The sequence below is a fragment of the Pinus tabuliformis genome, chromosome 2_2 (assembly GCF_031772625.1).
Source record: "Pinus tabuliformis cultivar Carrire ecotype Pingquan chromosome 2_2, CPIR1, whole genome shotgun sequence".
In the NCBI taxonomy this organism is placed as follows: domain Eukaryota; kingdom Viridiplantae; phylum Streptophyta; class Pinopsida; order Pinales; family Pinaceae; genus Pinus; species Pinus tabuliformis.
In genome coordinates, this window is record NC_142300.1 from 671,342,573 (window position 1) to 671,360,596 (window position 18,024).

At 36.3% G+C, this 18,024-nt stretch overlaps 1 protein-coding gene across 4 annotated transcripts; it reads left to right on the plus strand.

Moving 5' to 3' along the window:
- Positions 1–277: 277 nt before the first annotated feature.
- LOC149194416 (NAC domain-containing protein 35-like) lies at positions 278–9,614 on the plus strand. Of its 4 annotated transcripts, XM_089405081.1 has the most exons (7): positions 278–1,220; positions 2,872–3,043; positions 3,133–3,996; positions 4,102–4,203; positions 6,380–6,467; positions 6,557–6,742; positions 9,357–9,614. In XM_089405081.1, exons 3-7 carry the CDS (start codon positions 3,958–3,960, stop codon positions 9,377–9,379), a joined length of 438 nt encoding a protein of 145 aa, XP_089261207.1. In that variant the 5' UTR covers positions 278–1,220; positions 2,872–3,043; positions 3,133–3,957; the 3' UTR covers positions 9,380–9,614. The 4 variants fall into 4 exon arrangements, 3 of the variants coding, with proteins under 3 accessions (XP_089261207.1, XP_089261206.1, XP_089261205.1); XM_089405080.1 differs by lacking the exon at positions 9,357–9,614 and having other exon boundaries at positions 2,881–3,043; positions 6,557–7,244; XR_016254533.1 differs by lacking the exon at positions 9,357–9,614 and having other exon boundaries at positions 3,133–4,203; positions 6,273–6,467; positions 6,557–6,635.
- Positions 9,615–18,024: the final 8,410 nt, after the last annotated feature.

Genomic DNA, 18,024 nt, shown 5'->3' on the forward strand with positions numbered 1-18,024 from the left:
GGTTTAGAGTTGTCGTTGCCAAAAAAAATGTTTCAATACGAAGGGCTCACACCCAAGGTATAAATCTCTGATGGGCATTCCTACCCATAATGTAAATTTTTTTTATGATAGATTTATTTTTCAAACTTCCCTTCGCATGACGTTTTATATATATTTATGCCCTTCATTTAAATGTTATTATTATATTATTTATTAAATTTTTACTAAAGCAATTTTTTTTTGTTGATATAGGTTTTTTTTCGTCCTTAGTAATTATAGCTTGGGAGTCTATCGGTTCTCGAGTCAGCGGATGGTTATTTCCCTTCATTTTGTGCAAAGCTCCCTAATTCCGATGAAATTCTCCTAGTTCCTCTGGGGATCGAACTGCCCAGTATATGCAATCCTTTGGTTTTGTCTAACCTTCAGATGCTCGTTCCTAATTGCAATATGCAGGCTCTCTTCCCTAATGTCGATGGAATTCTCCTCGTTCCTCTGGGGATCGAACAACCCAGCATATGCAATCCTTTGGTTCTGTCTAACCTTCAGATGCTCGTTCCTAATTGCAATACGCAGGCTCTCTTGAGAGCCTAGGTCTCCTTGGCGGCCAAGCATGTCCAACTGGTTTCTAATGCCCTAAGTTGCAACCTCTCAAGACTTCACACTTTGTAGAAGCACCTCGACAATTCAAAGGAAAACTCTGATGGCTCGAATTCCTTGTACTCGCCCACACAATTCCCTTTGAGTCAGGGTTTCAGAGCAAGCATGGCTAGCAATGGTGATTGTCTAGTCCTTGAGGCTCCTTATCAACACACTCGTAACTTCATTGCTCATCGGGGCTCAAGGTGGAAAAAAAATAATTAGCCTCTCAGAAGCATCAATGGGCCACAACTCACCACAAATGGCCTCACTTCAGCTCGACTCTACACCAAGGAAAGTAGCACTTCACGCAAAGGTTGCAATTAGGAGTGAAGCATCTCATGGGTTGCTTAGTCGATTGGGTGCTTTGTTCACGGGGCTCTCAGTTGCTCAAGCGATTCTGGAGTCATCGCATGTTGACATAGTACATGGAGAAGCGTCAGCAAGGGAACCTGGGTTCGAGTTCAAGCATTTTCCACGCTACTTATTGGGAAAAGATCACGATTGGTCTCCACGGCATCGACACTGGGCACTCTGTTCATCCAGGATTTTCGGAACGTGTCCATTCCCAAAAGGCCCGAGCTGAATTCCCTTTCTAATTCCAGGTCTGAATGACACTCTCTCAACTGATTTTTGTAATACCAACCCTTCCAATTTTTGTTCAAGGCCAAGGCTGTATGCCTGCTAGCAAACTTATAGTTTTCATGGTACTAGATTTTTTTGTAACTGTGTCTAATGTTCAGATGAGAAGAAAGCGATTTAATATCAAGGTTTTATATATGTTATTGGTACAGTATTCCCTCAAGAAGACCAGTGACATTCAGTCAATGCTCATGTAATATTTTTTGAAGTAACAGAAGAATTTTTATACAAAATAAAAGCCCAAATAAAATCATAGATATATACATTAATGAACAAACCTATGGAATCATGTTAGCTATTCTGAAACTAATAATGATTTAGGAAAATTATGTATAGTCATTTCTTATGTAATTTCAGAGCTTTTGTAAATCATGATGAATTATTCTGCAAAAGTTCTCATTAGCCTGTTGAAACTCATTCACTGTAATGCATTTTGAAGAGGAGCAATTGATCTCCTCTTTCAACATTTTTTTTCAGTAAGAAAAAAGTTGCATTATATTCATATAAGATGAGAATATACATCATGGGGCAAATAGTATATGGGAGATATACATCATAGGCAGATTGGGGCAGATAGAATACACATCATGGGTAGATAGTATATGGGAGACCATATATCATATAGAAACTAATGTTAAGACTACTATCCATGTGGAAGACGATGAGATCTTTAGCCCCCAATGAGATAGAAAAAGACCAAGTACCAACTCAAAACATAACTTATATTTGAAGATGTCTGCAAAAATCCTCAGATACATAGAAGATGATAGTAGAAGGATGGAAAAACCAAATATTTACAGGATTATCTACCTACCTAATGTAGAGTGTCATATTAATAGGACTAAAAAGGTGCATTCAAAACTTACCAGAATTTGGAGAAAAAAAACTGTTAGCTTATACCAGGGAGACTAAACTCCACAATTTCATGCTGAATTTCTCCCACAGAGATTTGTACCTGCCATGATTGTTCTGTAGAGGAGAGACCCTCTTTCAACATATTAAATTGGAAAACATCCTTATAAATAATAAAACAAATTTAAGGTCATTTTTACTTTAAATAAGGATTTAAGAGGATTCTAATATTTCAAACAATAATACTAATATATAAAGTGGGTGTTTTGAAGACATTCATGATTGTTTAAAAAGTAAAGACCGATCTCTCTAACCAGCATCCCATGATATAAAAGGCCAAAACCTAGTCATGTTCAAATTCAATTATGAATTATGAAATGCATAGGTTTCCATTTGAGATTTTCATTTACAACTACTAAATAGATCCATTTTATAAAATTTGAGATCTATTATGAGCATTCTAACAGTGAACAAACTACATGAAAACTCTCAAAATGAAACAAAAAATTGTTATGTCCCATTTATTATATTTACGTCGTTCCCTCTGACATCAACTCCCCCAATTGCCACCACCGTGTACTTGTTTGAGCAATTCGATCAGATGTTAGACGATTGAAACGTTCCAGACCGTTGGATGTAGTTTAGGTTAGTTTCTTATATTCTTTCCGCACAGTTTTTCTTGCTGCTTCAAATCTCGCTGAGCAGGCCGCGTCTCTGGGCATCCCACTCCAGGAGCTTGATGAGCTTTTATCCCCAATGAAGGTTTTGCAGGGAAAGTTTTTAATGGATCTTTCGGGCTTCAGATTTCATTCAACGGAAGAGGAACTGGTTGGCTTCTATCTGAAGAAAAAGATCCAAGGCAGCCACCCAATGAGCTTCGATATAATCATACCAACATTAGACTTGTACCGATACGATCCCTGCGAGTTACCATGTATGTTTATATTCTCTCAGCTACTTCTCATGTTAGAATTGTTATAAAAAATTGACAGAATAGTAATTTATATATTCGCCTGCTTTCAGGTTTGGCTTATGATGTTGGGGAGAGGCAATGGTTCTTCTTCGTTCCTAAGAGACCACAAGAATTCGAGCGCTCGGCCTAACAGATTGACCAAGTCGGGTTCCTGGAAGGCCATGGGTTCAGACAGGGCAATTCACAACAAGCAGCTTCAATGCATCAATAAGAAGAAATTTCTAGTGTTTTATGAAGGAAAAGCCCCTTACGGACTAGATTATGAACAAGGATGCCAAATTCAGATCCTCCACAGTCAAGGTCATTAGTTTACAGTTTACTTTGATAATCATTTTTTATATATTTGCCTGCTTTCAAGTTTGGCTTATGATGTTGGGGAGAGGCAATGGTTCTTCTTCGTTCCTAAGAGATCACAAGAATTCGAGCGCTCGGCCTAATAGATTGACCAAGTTGGGTTCCTGGAAGGCCATGGGTTCAGACAGGGCAATTCACAACAAGCAGCTTCAATGCATCAATAAGAAGAAATTTCTCGTGTTTTATGAAGGAAAATCCCCTTATGGACTATCTTATGAACAAGGATGCCAGATTCAGATCCTCCACAATCAAGGTCATTAGTTTACCGTTTACTTTGATAATCATTTTTAATATATTTGCCTGCTTTCAAGTTTGGCTTATGATGTTGGGGAGAGGCAATGGTTCTTCTTCGTTCCTAAGAGACCACAAGAATTCGAGCGCTCGGCCTAACAGATTGACCAATTCGGATTCCTGGAAGGCCATGGGTTCAGACAGGGCAATTCACAACAAGCAGCTTCAATGCATCAGTAAGAAGAAATTTCTCGTGTTTTATGAAGGAAAAGCCCCTTACGGACTAGATTATGAACAAGGATGCCAGATTCAGATCCTCCACAGTCAAGGTCATTAGTTTACTTTGATAATCATTTTATACAGAAGTTATCATTTTATCCAGATCTTTTGTAGACCGTCAAATGAATAATTAGGATGGATCTTCCGGGCTTCAGATTTCATCCAACGGAAGAGGAACTGGTTGGCTTCTATCTGAAGAAAAGGATCCAAGGCGGCCACCCAATGATCCACAGCTTCCTCGTGAAGTCCATGCGCGGGTACAATTAATGAATAAAAAATTATTCTGTATTTACTTCGCTTTCCTTGTTTTATTAATTTTTTGAGCTAGTTTTTGACTCTTGTGACGTCTGGTTTTCTTTTTTCTACCCTCTAAAAATTAAACCATTAGGGTTAGGGTTAGGGTTTTGAGGATGGGGATATCACAACTAGGTCGCTTCAAATTATCAGTGATAAATGGAATAAGCTTCTTCTGCAAGTAGTTGGCACAGGGTATTATTGTATTTTTGGAAGATGTGTCATGATTCAATGCTCCGGTGATGATGGAAACTGTGTATGCTTTAGATTAATCGTTCCAATTACTGAATGCAGAATGTGGAAATGAAGAGACATCTGAGGAGCAAGTTTTCAATCAACTACAGGTTCTATATTAGTGTTGGATCTCTGATGGTATGCGTTTGTTTGGGTTGTTTTGTTATCATGTTTTCTCTGTTATTACCTGTTTCCTCTTATTTCCTGGTATTGCCCTTGTAACCAGTTTTGAAAGTTATGGTCATACGTTTTGTATGTTAGAATGTGAAATGTGTATGAATGTTCAATGCCCAAGAATTTTGTAGTGCATCCTTTTAGAATTACCTACCAGCTGGGTAGCTTAGAGTTTCTGCATAGAGAGAAGTGAGATGTCAATGTTTTACAGCTTGGGCAGTGAATGAGGATTATGTGTAAACTAAAATACACACTTTTACCTCGACCCATGCCCTCATTGAACTACCATGATATGAGGTGCAATGCTTGTAGCTTCTAACTCTGATAGTTTGTCTTCCCATTTTCTACCAAAGCTGAACAACTTTGCTCTGTACATCCCTCATCCTTTTCCAAAGTTATTCTACGCATTGGTGGGTAACAGGTCTAATACCAAATCTCTATAAATGTGAGTACAACGTATAACAGGGCCTTATTTCCTTGAATATAATGATTCCTTTAGTATACTAGTTATTATCAATACAATAAAAAATTCACATACTCACTTTCTATTTTTGGATTTATGTCTTCATTTGTAATTGGAAGTCCTTGTCCCATACATTTGCACAACAACGAGAGCTCTAAACAGAATTCCCTATTACATTTCCAGTCTACACACTAATTATAAACAAAATCAGCCAATGGTCTATACCAAATATCTTAAAATGTGAGTATAATACTAAGGGTATAATTGGGCCTTGTTTCCTTGAATGTAATGATTCAGACTTTGCAAGAAATTCTTTAGGGTTATTTTATTTTATTTTATCCAAGGACGGATTCTTTAACTTAAAGAAAAGTATTGCAATTGACCTGAATAGGTCCAGCATCACAAGAAAAGTGGCCCTCAAAGGGCGAAATGCAGAGCATAAGTTGTTTTTTTGGCTTAGTTATCATGACCGGGATATACTATCATCAAAACTATCTAGGATTTTAACATGGCCCCAATCCCTTAAGTTTGTGGGTGTCTGACATTCTGTCATCTTCAATTTTTTAACCACAACCCCATTGGCAGAACTTTTCATTCTTGACTCCGATTTTTCAAGCAGAAGTTTTATGAAACTCACTTTCTTCAATTAATCTTGAACCTTGATAGTGCTAAATATCTAGACCATGGTGATTGTATCTGCACATAAATACAAGTCCTAACCCTAGAAAATCAAAATCTTAACCTTCCATCAAAACTATTGTAACATAAATACAAATTTTGTAAGTTTGACTTCATTTCAGTAAGGCAGTTTGACTCGAGTTCAAGAGACAGTTCACTTGAGTTCAAGATAGTGAGACTTGAGTTCAATGAGACAATTCGACTTGGTTTTAAGGAGTCAGTTTAATGGCGCAGACTTGGTGAGACATATGATTATGCACTAGCGAGAATTTGTATGTTTTTGAGCTTAGGAAAATAGTTCTAGATCTGTGCCTGAGGTCTAGGAGAGCTAGAGTGCATCACTTTTTTTTCTATAAAGTTTTTTTTTTAATTTTCCAGAAAGAAAAAAACATACACTTTCATTAAAAGAAAAGTAGTTACAATTACTTTGGAACCTCTGTTTTTAATAAGAAAAACATTGACTGTCCCATTCTTTTGCAACAGAGACCTATCAACTATTTGTTCCAACTTTGACTGTTGTCATTAACAATCTCCACTAAGTGCTTTCTAAACTAAAACATGTATCTCAACTGGTTGGTTTCTATCTGAAGAAAAGGATCCAAGGCGGCCACCCAATGAGCTTCGATATAATCATACCAACATTAGACTTGTACCGATACGATCCCTGCGAGTTACCAGGTATGTTTATCTTCTCTCAGCTACTTCTCAGGTTAGAATTGTTATAAAAAATTCACAGAATAGTAATTTATATATTCGCCTGCTTTCAGCTTTGGCTTATGATGCTGGGGAGAGGCAATGGTTCTTCTTCGTTCCAAGATACCACAAGAATTTGAGTGCTCAGCCTAACAGATTGACCAAGTCAGGTTACTTGAAGGCCACGGGTTCAGACAGGGTAATTCACAACGAGCAGCTTCAATGCATCGGCCTGAAGAAAATTCTCGTGTTTTATGAAGGTAAAGCCCCTTATGGGCAGAGGACAGACTGGATTATGATCCTCCACAGTCAAGGTCATTAGTTTACTTTGATAATCATTTTATCCAGATCTTCTGTACATGGTGTGGAGTGAATTTTTTTAGCAGTGTAACTATGAGAGGTTTTTACCTTTTTTTATAGGAATCTGTCGAGATAGTCTTTGGGCAAAATCAGAAATTTGAGTTATCTAAATTTTAAAATGTGTTTGTGAATGATTTAACTTATAAATATGTTGTGTAATGGGTTTGGAGTATGTCTTAGTGAACTGCTTTGCTGAGAATTTGTTCACTTTAAAAATAAGGAAAAAGGTTAATGGCCCAATATCCATAGGCATTCTCAATGACCCAATATCTATAGGCATTAACAATGACCCAATATCCATAGGCGTTCTGGTGGGAGTGAAACCCTTCTCCCTTATTGACCACCAATTGGTAATTCCAGGTGGAATACGTTTCTTTGAATAACAATGATATTTAGCCTGCTATAGCCAATAGCCTACAGTGATAACTATCTCACTGCTTATTTTACAATTGAGTTAAGATAAGTTTTCATACAGTATAAATAAATAAAAAATTATGTAATGATCAATTTTTTAATCCTTCGGAGTGGGTAATAAGGCCAGAGTTTTCTAGTTGCAGTTCTTATATCCCTCAAGTATGCAGGAGATTTGAACTTTTGAGAATTTTTTTTTTTTTAATTGTGGTTGGAGTTTCAAATTTATTTATTTTTAATTGTGGTTTGAGTTTCAATTTTTTTAAGCTATGAGGTTAGAATTTGAAGTTTTACTATACCTCTCATTAGTTAATAGGCTGAAAGGTATGTAGCTGCAGTTATTTAAACCCTTCCAAGCACAAAACAACATAAAGAGGTTAAAGTTTTGACCTCTATACTTAATGGTACCATATATTTACATCTATAATGCTTTTTAGCCCCCTGAGTGGTTGAAATCAATGTAAAATCAACCATGAAGCAAGTGTGTTTGAGTGCCTGGAACCGATCATGCTTTCTGAAGAGACAAGGGTTTTGAGGGGAACACCAAAGCCTGCAAGACAGACCAGTTAGTGTTGCCAGACTTGTCGCCGGACAGCCTGCTGATCCAGGCCATAGCAACTTCTTCTGCTCTTCTTTCTACATCACCATCCAGCTTTCCTTACTTTGAATAGCTTTACACGTTCTTTTGAATGTGGGGAGCAGTTTACTTTCAATGCTCACTGAATTCATACTACTCTGGTTTATGAAAAATTACCGAGATCTGTCATTTCCCAATTCCATGTTTAAAAAAATAAAATTACCGGGATCTGTCATTTCCCAATTCCATGTTTAAAATATATATATATATACATAGATAGAATCACACATCACCCTTATATTGAACTATAATATAGAATGCACCTCTCTAAACATCAAAACTGACTTCTTACGTTATTTCAATTTCTAAAAATAAAACTTTGTGTCTATTTCAATTATTATTTAACCTAGCAGAGAGTTTACCAAATATGACAAAATGTTCAATACCTTTAATTCACATTTGAATATGCCATGTTTGAATTTGTGTTACCAGAACTGAGCTATTGAAAATATTGACAAGAGATTGAGGTCACAATACTTTGAAAATATTGGGCATCATAATCATTGAATCTTTGGATCACACCTTATTGTCAAACCATTCTATTCATTGTCATCGTTTATCTGAAAAGTTTAAAATCTTAGTGTTCGCTTCTATCAAAAGAGATCCGATGAGTGTCTCCATTTTGCAAAAGATTATGAGTCTAAATATTCATGGATTGGGAAGTACCAACAATGAAAACGAAATGTACATATATCTCTTTCTGCATAATCACAACAAAATATATGAATTTGGAATTTTATAATGATATGTATTATAGATTCAGTGCATTCAATTGATAAGGCCTGCATAGCTGCAACTCTTTCAATCTCCATCTGGCCTTATTGTTTCTTATATATGTCTACACTTCCATGTAATAGTCAGAGAGCTTTCAATCAGGACTTTATCAGAATTTGGAATGCGGATAAACTTCTCTGTCATTTTCTTTTTGATCCCCTTTGCAGAATGTTGTCTGTAGCCCCCTTCCCCATGATGTCTGAGTACAAAGACTCTGAAGATCTCTATACGATTGTTTCTGCTTATTCCACTTCAACAAACTCGACACCAATGGAAAACCAACAGTCAATAGTGCAATTTAAGACCAGTGGGGGGAAGAGGAGCTGGACTGGTGCAATAAGTCCAAGATTGCAAGAGGATGATCAAGGTCCAACCTCAACAAAGAAGAGTTGCCTTGATCATAAAGCACATGTATGGACTGAAAGGGTTAGGAGGAGTAAAATGAATTGTATGCTCAATACTCTAGAGTCTCTATTACCTGAGGGTCTCAATCCAAAGGTAGTACTTGATGATTTCTGTCTGGAATAAAAGTTCAAGACACTAATACAGGCCATGAGCTAAGAAAATGAGTATAAAATAGATTTTTATGTCTGTACAGACATGTTAGATTTTGATTGCAGAGTTGTGTTTTTTGTTGTTCTTATCAAACCTAATTTTCTAGACACTGAATTGTTGAAGTATTTGTTTCTCAGGTGGACAAAGGAAAAATTGTTGATGAGGCCATAGATTACATCAAGACCCAGCCCAACAATCAGAATTGGAAGCACATCATAGTAGAAGGATTGAGGTCACAATACTTTGAAAATATTGGGCATCATAATCATTGAATCTTTGGATCACACCTTATTGTCAAACCATTCTATTCATTGTCATAGTTTATCTGAAAAGTTTAAAATCTTAGTGTCAGGATTTTATAATTGTGCCATGTCATTTATTACCTTAACATATTTTCTGAATGGGTATCCAATTACAAAATAGATGATCCAAAGTAGTGTCCATTAAACTGCTTTACCAGCAATCTGGTTTGAGTCTGTGAAGTAGTTTTTTTTTATATAATGCTACGATTGTATGTTGTATTTATGTTCAAATTTTCAGATATTTTCTCACCTCAGTGGAAAAGCACACTGAGGTACACAGATAATTGCTCAATACAAAAATTAATGATTCTCATGTAGATTTGCAGTAACTCTCTGCTTATTAGACTAATAGGCATCCATGCTCTTACAGGGGCTTGAAGTTCCGAACCCGCTAGTTACTTACCACAAAGTATTATAAAACTGCATTGGATTTTCAGGAAAACCAATGTCAGAAGTTTGAAGTATGCATCACATCCTTGGAATGGTTATAGTTTATCGGTATGCATCCCAGCCACAAAGTGTCATAAAACTGCAACGAATGTCAGAAGTAGTTTGAGGTATGCATCCCAGCCTGGGAATGGATATATTTTGCAGAGAAATTGCACAAATGAAAGAAAAAAAACAAATCATCGCTCTTAGAGCAGAAATCCACTGGTTGGGATATCCACAGAGATTATCTGTTGCCAGCCTTTTGTAAGGTATGTTCTTCAGGACCAGCTATGGTGGTATTAAGTTCATCTATGGTACAGCTCAAGTCCTTGGCTGTGACTTGCTGGTTATTGTTTTTTGACTAAAAAAATCAAAGAAAGCACACTTCAGGAAGTAGTTCTATATATAACAGAGAAAATCCGATTAGGAATTTCTGGAAAATAACACCATCAGTATACATAGCTCCTAGAATGTATCAAATATCGTAGCTGGTAAAAGGACAGTAAAGTATTTCCACGGTTAAGTTCAGAACTGTTACTTACCTTAGCATAAAGGGTATACACCATGTTGGATCCAACAACGTTTATGGTGCAATTTACAATCTCCAGTTGATTGGCATCCATGATAGAAAATAATTTGGGCAGAAAACCAGTCTTCTCAGGGGCCCATATTGTGATGAAAGCCTGGCCACCCAAAAGTTTGGATCCAAGAATCTATAGACCTGGATGTGATGATGTTACTGGAACTGAAGGAAGGATGTGAATACCAAGAGAATTTTCAGACATTCTGATTGTTGGGCTTGCAAATCTTTCAAGGCAGTTTGGAGGGTCTTGATATAATCAATGGCCTTATCAACAATTCTTCCTTTGTCCACTTGAGAAAGAAATACTTCAGCAATTCAGTGTCTAGAACATCTAGAACATCAGCTTTGATAAGAATCTATCAATTCTGCAATCTGAATCTAGCATGTCTGTACAGTCATGAAAATCTATTTTAAACTCATTTGCTTAGCTCATGGCCTATATTAGTGTCTTGAACTGTTATTCCAGACAACAATCATCAAGTACTACCTTTGAATTGAGACCCTCAGGTAACAGAGACTTTAGGGTATTGAGCATACAATTCATTTTACTCCTCCTAGCCCTTTCAGTCCATACATGTATTTTTTCATCATGGCAACTCTTCAACTCTTCTTTGTTGAGAATGGACCTTGATCATCCTCTTGCAATGATGGACTTTTTGCACCAGCCCAACTCATCTTCCCACTGTTGTTCATAGATTGCACCATTGATTTCTCTTTTTCTACTGGTCTACAGTTTGTTGAAGTGGAGTAAGCAGAAATAATCGTATAGAGATCTTCGGAGTCTCTGTACTCAGACATCATGGGGAAGGGGGTGACAGACAACATTCTGCAAATGGGATCCCAAAGAAAATGGCAGAGAAGTTTATCAGCATTCCAAATTCTGATAAGGTCCTGATTGAAATGTCTCTGACTGTTACATGCAAGTATAGCCATATAACAGAAACAATAAGGCCAGATGGAAGGGCTAGCAGGTACGCATGCAAGTATAGCCATATAACAGAAACAATAAGGCCAGATGGAAGGGCTAGCAGGTACGTAGGCTTTCTATTCATATGATATGGTGTTTATTTGAACACGTACTGCATCATGGAAATGAAAGACATTTACAGATTTTTTAAACATTTCCGAGTATCTTAGTCATAAATCTTGATATCATTATGATTATATCTATATGTTATTGATTAGACATCAGAGTTAATCTCCTGAAATCAATTATGTTGTCTGCCTAATTTTTCAGATTGAGTACAAACCTTCACTTATATTCTTTATTGAAAGCTGCACATATTTAGTTTTTATGGGATGGTGATGGAAACAAACACTTCTCATCAATCTGATAGTAATAATTTTCAAACTGCTTTTCATAAATTTCTAGATAATAGGTTGGTTGGATTGTGTTTCAGTCTTTATAGTCTTTATTGGATTTTCAGAGTATTTTTATGATGTTTTAATTTTTTTTATAATTAAAATTATTGAATTTATGTTGATTGCAAATTTTAATATTTAATTATTTGTTAGATATTTGTAAATGGTAGTTTTTCATTTTTCATTTTTTCTGGATGTGTTTGGATTTTGAATTTTTAATCTATTTCTTACATTCCAGAAGATTTTGGACAGTCAACTTATTTCTTTACAAAAAACTGCCAATCTAAAACAATTTTAGACCTACTCCACCCAATTTAATTGTTATATATGAAATATACAATCAATTATCTATATAAAAAATGACAAATTTATATATTTTGTTTTGATTATACAAAAACGGATATGTACATTTTGTTTTGACTGTTGGTACTCCCCCTCCATAAATATTTAGAATCATAATATTTTGCAAATGGAGATATTTGTCAGATCTCTTTTGATAAAAGCGAACAATGTTCTTTTAAATCTGTGGGTTAAACGATTGCAATGATGGAATGGTTTGACAATAAGGTATGATCCAAAGATGCAATGATTATGATGCCCAATCTTTTCAAAGTATTATGACCTCATTCTCTTGTCACCATCCAGTTCAATAGCCGCACTTAGTAAGCCTTTTGGTGACTCCATATCTGCAGCTCAATTGTTTACTTGGCCTTTGAAAAGTTCTGGTAACTCAAATTCAAACATGGTTAGATGCCTGCACCGATTCAAAAGTTATTTAAAGGTATTGCAGATTTTTGTCAGATTCTCTAACTCCTGCTAGGATTAAATAATAATGGAATTACAACTGAGAGCCATTCGAGATATTGTTCTAACCTACCTATTTAAATTCTTAACAAATCTTGTGTACTAACCTACCTATTTAAATTCTTAACAAATCTTGTGGGACATTATTGGGCAATTGTCATTTTTATTACTCTGGAAAATATAAAAATAATCTAATAATAAATTAGAAGTTAAATTTTAAAAATATATTAGTAAAATCATATTAAAAATATTAATGCGGTTATATAACTGAAGGCTTCATAAATATAATAAAAAAAATTATTGCAACAAAAAAACTATTGCAATACAAAGAAATGCACACAATTTCTTGATTAACCATGTATAAAAAGGTTATGGGTCAACTTTAACTTGAGAATAAAAAGGTATTACAGATCTTATTGTAAAATTGACCATTTTGCTAAATAAAATTTGCTTATATATTAATTTCCAAATCTAATTAGAATATGAATTTATTAGAATTGGAATGATCTTAAATCCTTAGGAAATTGGTGGGCAGGGAGCCACCTGGCATGAATCTAATTAACTTGAAAAGAAAAACTGGCATGAATCTAATTTAACTTGAAAAAAAAACATTACACATCTTATTGTAAAATGGACCATTTTGCTAAATAAAATTTGCTTATATATTAATTTCCCCATCTAATTAGAATATGAACATATTAGAATAGGAATAATCTCAAATACCTAGTAAATTGGTGCGCAGGGAGCCACATGGCACAATTTTTTTTTTAATTTATTAAAATTCAATGCAACCTAACGAACTCTATAACCCACTACAACCATTGATAAGCACTTAGACGAAGCATATGCTGAGCATATTCCCTTGAGAAGCAATCTAGGCACTAAATTAAAAAAATAATAAAAGTCAACCAATCCTCATCCACCCTAAGTTGAAATAGGAAGTCTTAAGCAATTATGATATAACAAGAAACTCACTACAACCATTGATAAGCACTTAGACAAAGCATATGCTGAGCATATTCCCTTGAGAAGCAATCTAGACACTTAATTAAAAGTCAACCGATCCTCATCCACAGTAAGTTGAAATACGAAGCCTTCCGCAATTATGATATAACAAGAAATAGGAAGCCTTACTGATGTTAAAATAACTTAAAGCTCAAGTTGAGTAGTGACACAGGGAATCAAGGGAATTAATAGTGTGATTACTTTAATATGAAAGACAAAATTGAAACCTATAGTTTTGGAAATCTAATATAAGTGCAATTACCTCAAATGCTCCAACTTTTCCCATTTATGAAGACTATGAATTTAGTTGTCATTTTTTTTAATAAAGCAACATATTTTGGGGAAAACCTCCGAGCATTTCCCCTCATTCTAAATATTGGCACCCAAGGTGAACTCTACATCCTTCAGGGCACAAGGCTCTAGCGCTACTACACAATATGGGTAGTTAAGACATTTATTTAAGACAATCCAAACAAAGTCTAACATGTTTAAAGATGAATGCAATTTCTTTTGTTCTTTCAATTGTTTAAATGTCTCTGCAACAACTCGATACATTGTCATCAAGCTCAACAATAATACCCTGATTCTCTCGAATTTCACAAGCTTCATAAATAATTTATTCAAGCCCTAAATTGATAACTCGCATAGTGTCGTTGATGATCTATTTACTTAGGCAATTCTCTTCCACTTGTACGTTTGTCCACATCTAGCAATTGGTTATTTTATTTTTGATCTTTTAACAAGTTTTCCATTACAAGTATAGAATTGTCTTCTTCCTCAATTATGCGAATTGGATTCTGTTGCGATTGTGAGTTTATCATTTTTGCAAAAAGAAGAGCTTTGTGTTGAATGTGATATTTTTTTAAGCTCAAACATTTATTTTTGTGCTAGAGAAATTAAAAAAATGTTTTTGAATCTTTAATAGAATTTCTTGGGAATAAAAGCTAGAGAAATTCAATAGACAAGTATTACATCTAAGACATTTTTTTATCACAAGAAGGAAACCTTATTTTGAAAATTGAAATTTATTGATGGCACTAGAAGGATACAATGGTCCAAAGAGAATAAATAATACCATTATTTTATAGTTTGGACATATTACATGGCTAAAATAAGGATAAGAAGCAACAAGTAGCTAAATTAACAACATTATATAACAAATGATGAGGGAGTTTATTAATGTTCCCCTTACTACTAAAGTCTTTCTATTAAGCTTTCCTCATAAAATTAGACCAATTTCTAATGAACAAAAACTATTATCCATTGCATTGTGAATTAAGGTGATATGAGATTACTTTGTTATGAAATGTTTGATTTAAAACATTTACTTATAAAGATTCCAGAATCTTAATGAAGAGCATTTTCATAAATCTTTTGGAGTGAAGTGTTGTGCATTACTTTCACTTTGAACATATCCTGGTTGGAATCTCCCTAAAACATAACATATGATAAAAAAGAAACAAAATCACTAATGTTTCTTATGGTGCAAACGCTAGTTACACAGGGTTTTCCCTCTGGGGAGAACTCCCCTATGTGTCACTGTGTCATGTCTTGTGCCATTGATTTAATGCATTAGACGATTAAAAAAATTTCCATTGTTGGATCATTATAGGCCGTGGAGGACACTACGTTGAAAGTTGGTTACAGTAAACACTGAGGTGGAAATGCGTTGGAAGTTAGTTACAGAAAAAAAATGTGTTAGAAATGTTGGAAATAATACTGAGAGGGGGGGGTGAATCAGTATTATCTAGCAATTTAATAAATCTTCCTTATTTGATCTTTGAATTATTTTTGCATGTCAGTACCATAAAATAATGAGCATGAAAAACAGATAGTCACACCAAAGAACACAAGATGTAAGGTGGAAACCCAATGTGGGTGAAAACCACCTGCTGCAATATGTCTCTATCTTCTTTCAATTTAGAAACTTCTTTTACAATGATTTTGTACTGGTGCAGTCCTTTACCAATACGCAGGCTGCAACCTGCAGAGAGCTACAACTCTCTCTCTCTCTCTCTCGTTTTCCAGTCTACTCCTGGAAGGGAGCTACAACCCCCTACTTCTTTTCATAAAGCATCAGATAATCAACAAGTACATAACAGATATAGATCACTACAGATATCGGATCAGCAATAACAGAACTAACCCAGAACACCTTATCAATAGAGAAATTCAATCAACAGAACATCTTAAAAAACAGAGACGCAGTTTTTCTTTCTGTGGCCTGCGACCAGACGCCGTTAACCCTCTGCTACTCTGCGTCCACACGCAGATATCCTTCTGCTCCGCTGCGTGCCCACGCACTGTTCCTTTGACTGCTCTGCGTTCTGTTGCTTCAGGGACGCACCCAAAGATACTATCGCGCCGCGTCTTTTGCTACAGAGACGCACCTGAAAACACTATCGCGCCGCGTCCTTCTACTTCAGAGACGCACCTGAACCTTGATCGCCCTGCGTCCCCACGCAGGTCTATTTCTACTGTGCTGCGTCTCGGCGCACTTGCCCTTTACAGTACCTGCGTCCCGGCGCACTTTTCTTCCACTGAACCTGCGTCCCTTCAGATATAAATGATATGAAGACTTCAAGACTAACCCAAACAGTCAGATCTACAGATCTGATAATGCGCCATAGAGATCACAGTCCATTAGAAGATTCGCCCTCTTAGATCTGGACTAGATCTCACCAAATAAGATATTCAACCAAAGACGATGCTCAAATCAAATGAACTCCTTTGCTTTATATAGGCAAGCTCCTCCCCAAAACATGGAACAATACCACGAGCCGACACCATAGAAACACAAAACCGTCGGCTAGATATCACACAAGAAACCCCCACGTGCTTTTTCTCTGCCTTGAAATGTGTGCACTGGGTAGACGCACCCCCTGAACGGCTGGCCGGCGTCCCTGGACGCGGGTTCTGCATGGTATACCTGCGGGGACGCACTTTCTAAACCGATTTCCCGCGTCCTTCTTAATTTCCAACAAACTGAGAGCCTTACCACTGGAGTTGCCATCAAGTACAACATCTGTAACATACAGTCATACCAGAAAACATAATGCCAACAATCTCCCCCTTTGGACTTGATGGCAACCTTACAAACTTCAGCTTCATTCCCCCCCTTTGACATCAAGGGCAAAGGGTATGCTCCCCCTAAGCTCATGCTCCCCTGAAAATGAACCAGATCTGCAGCAACGCACCACCATGAAAGAGATAGAGACATATTGCAGCTATTTCCAAGATCTCCTTCTCCATAATGCCAACAATGCATTATGTGCTCCCCCTGAGCCTGTACCACCAATAAGAAGAAGTTCAACAAGATGATGCATCAACAACCCCCAGCTTTTGCCTGAGGTATTCAAACGTGTCCCTGGGCAATGGTTTGGTAAGAATATCAGCAACTTGTTCCTTGGAAGGAACATACTCCAACTTGACTTTCTGTTCAAGCACTTGTTCCCGGAGAAAATGGTACTTGATTGGTATGTGCTTAGTTTTTGAATGCATAACCGGATTCTTTGAGATGCTGATTGCACTTGTGTTATCACATAAGATGGGGATAGGTGGTGTACAAGTGATTTGAAAATCCTGCAAAGTCTGCATCATCCAAAGGAGTTGAGTGCAACAAGATGCAGCAGCAACATATTCTGCTTCAACTGTAGACAAGGCAATCGAACTCTGTTTCTCGCTGAACCAAGATACCAGTCTGGAACCCATAAAGAACGCACCACCACTTGTGCTTTTCCTGTCATCCACGCTTCCGGCCCAATCTGCATCTGTATAAGCATGAAGAGTAAGATCTGTATCTCTAGGATACCATAAGCCAAAATTTTGATTCCCTTGAAGATATTTGAAAATTCTCTTTACTGCCTGAAGATGAGTCTCCTTCGGATTTGCCTGAAATCTTCCAACTATTCCAACTGCATGCATGATGTCTGGTCGGGTACCTGTCAAATATAGTAAACTTCCAATCATAGATCTGTAGGTTGGTTGATGTACTGCTGTAGATTCATCATTTGCACTGAGACTACATCCTGTGACCATGGGTGTACATACTGGTTTTGCATCTTCCATGCCATATTTCTTCAAAATCTGCTTGAGATACTTGGTTTGAGATAAAAAGATTCCTCCTTCCTTTTGTTGGATTTGCAAACCAAGGAAATATGTCAGTTCTCCTAGCAAGGACATTTCAAATTCTTTCTGCATGACCGAGGCAAAGTTTTGACTCATAGCTTCTTCATTGCTGCCAAAAATAATGTCATCTACATACACAACAAGTATTAGTAATTTGTCATTTTCAATTTTTATATACAGATTGCTATCTGC

What these genes read in the sequence shown, in the direction of transcription:
- LOC149194416 (XM_089405079.1), top strand. Translation starts at nt 3,958, where the DNA reads ATGAACAAGGATGCCAGATTCAGATCCTCCACAGTCAAG. An exon ending in TCAGATCCTCCACAGTCAAG is followed by an intron (nt 3,997 to 4,101) that starts GTCATTAGTTTA and finishes TCCGGGCTTCAG; the next exon opens with ATTTCATCCAACGGAAGAGG. An exon ending in CGATCCCTGCGAGTTACCAG is followed by an intron (nt 6,468 to 6,556) that starts GTATGTTTATCT and finishes GCCTGCTTTCAG; the next exon opens with CTTTGGCTTATGATGCTGGG.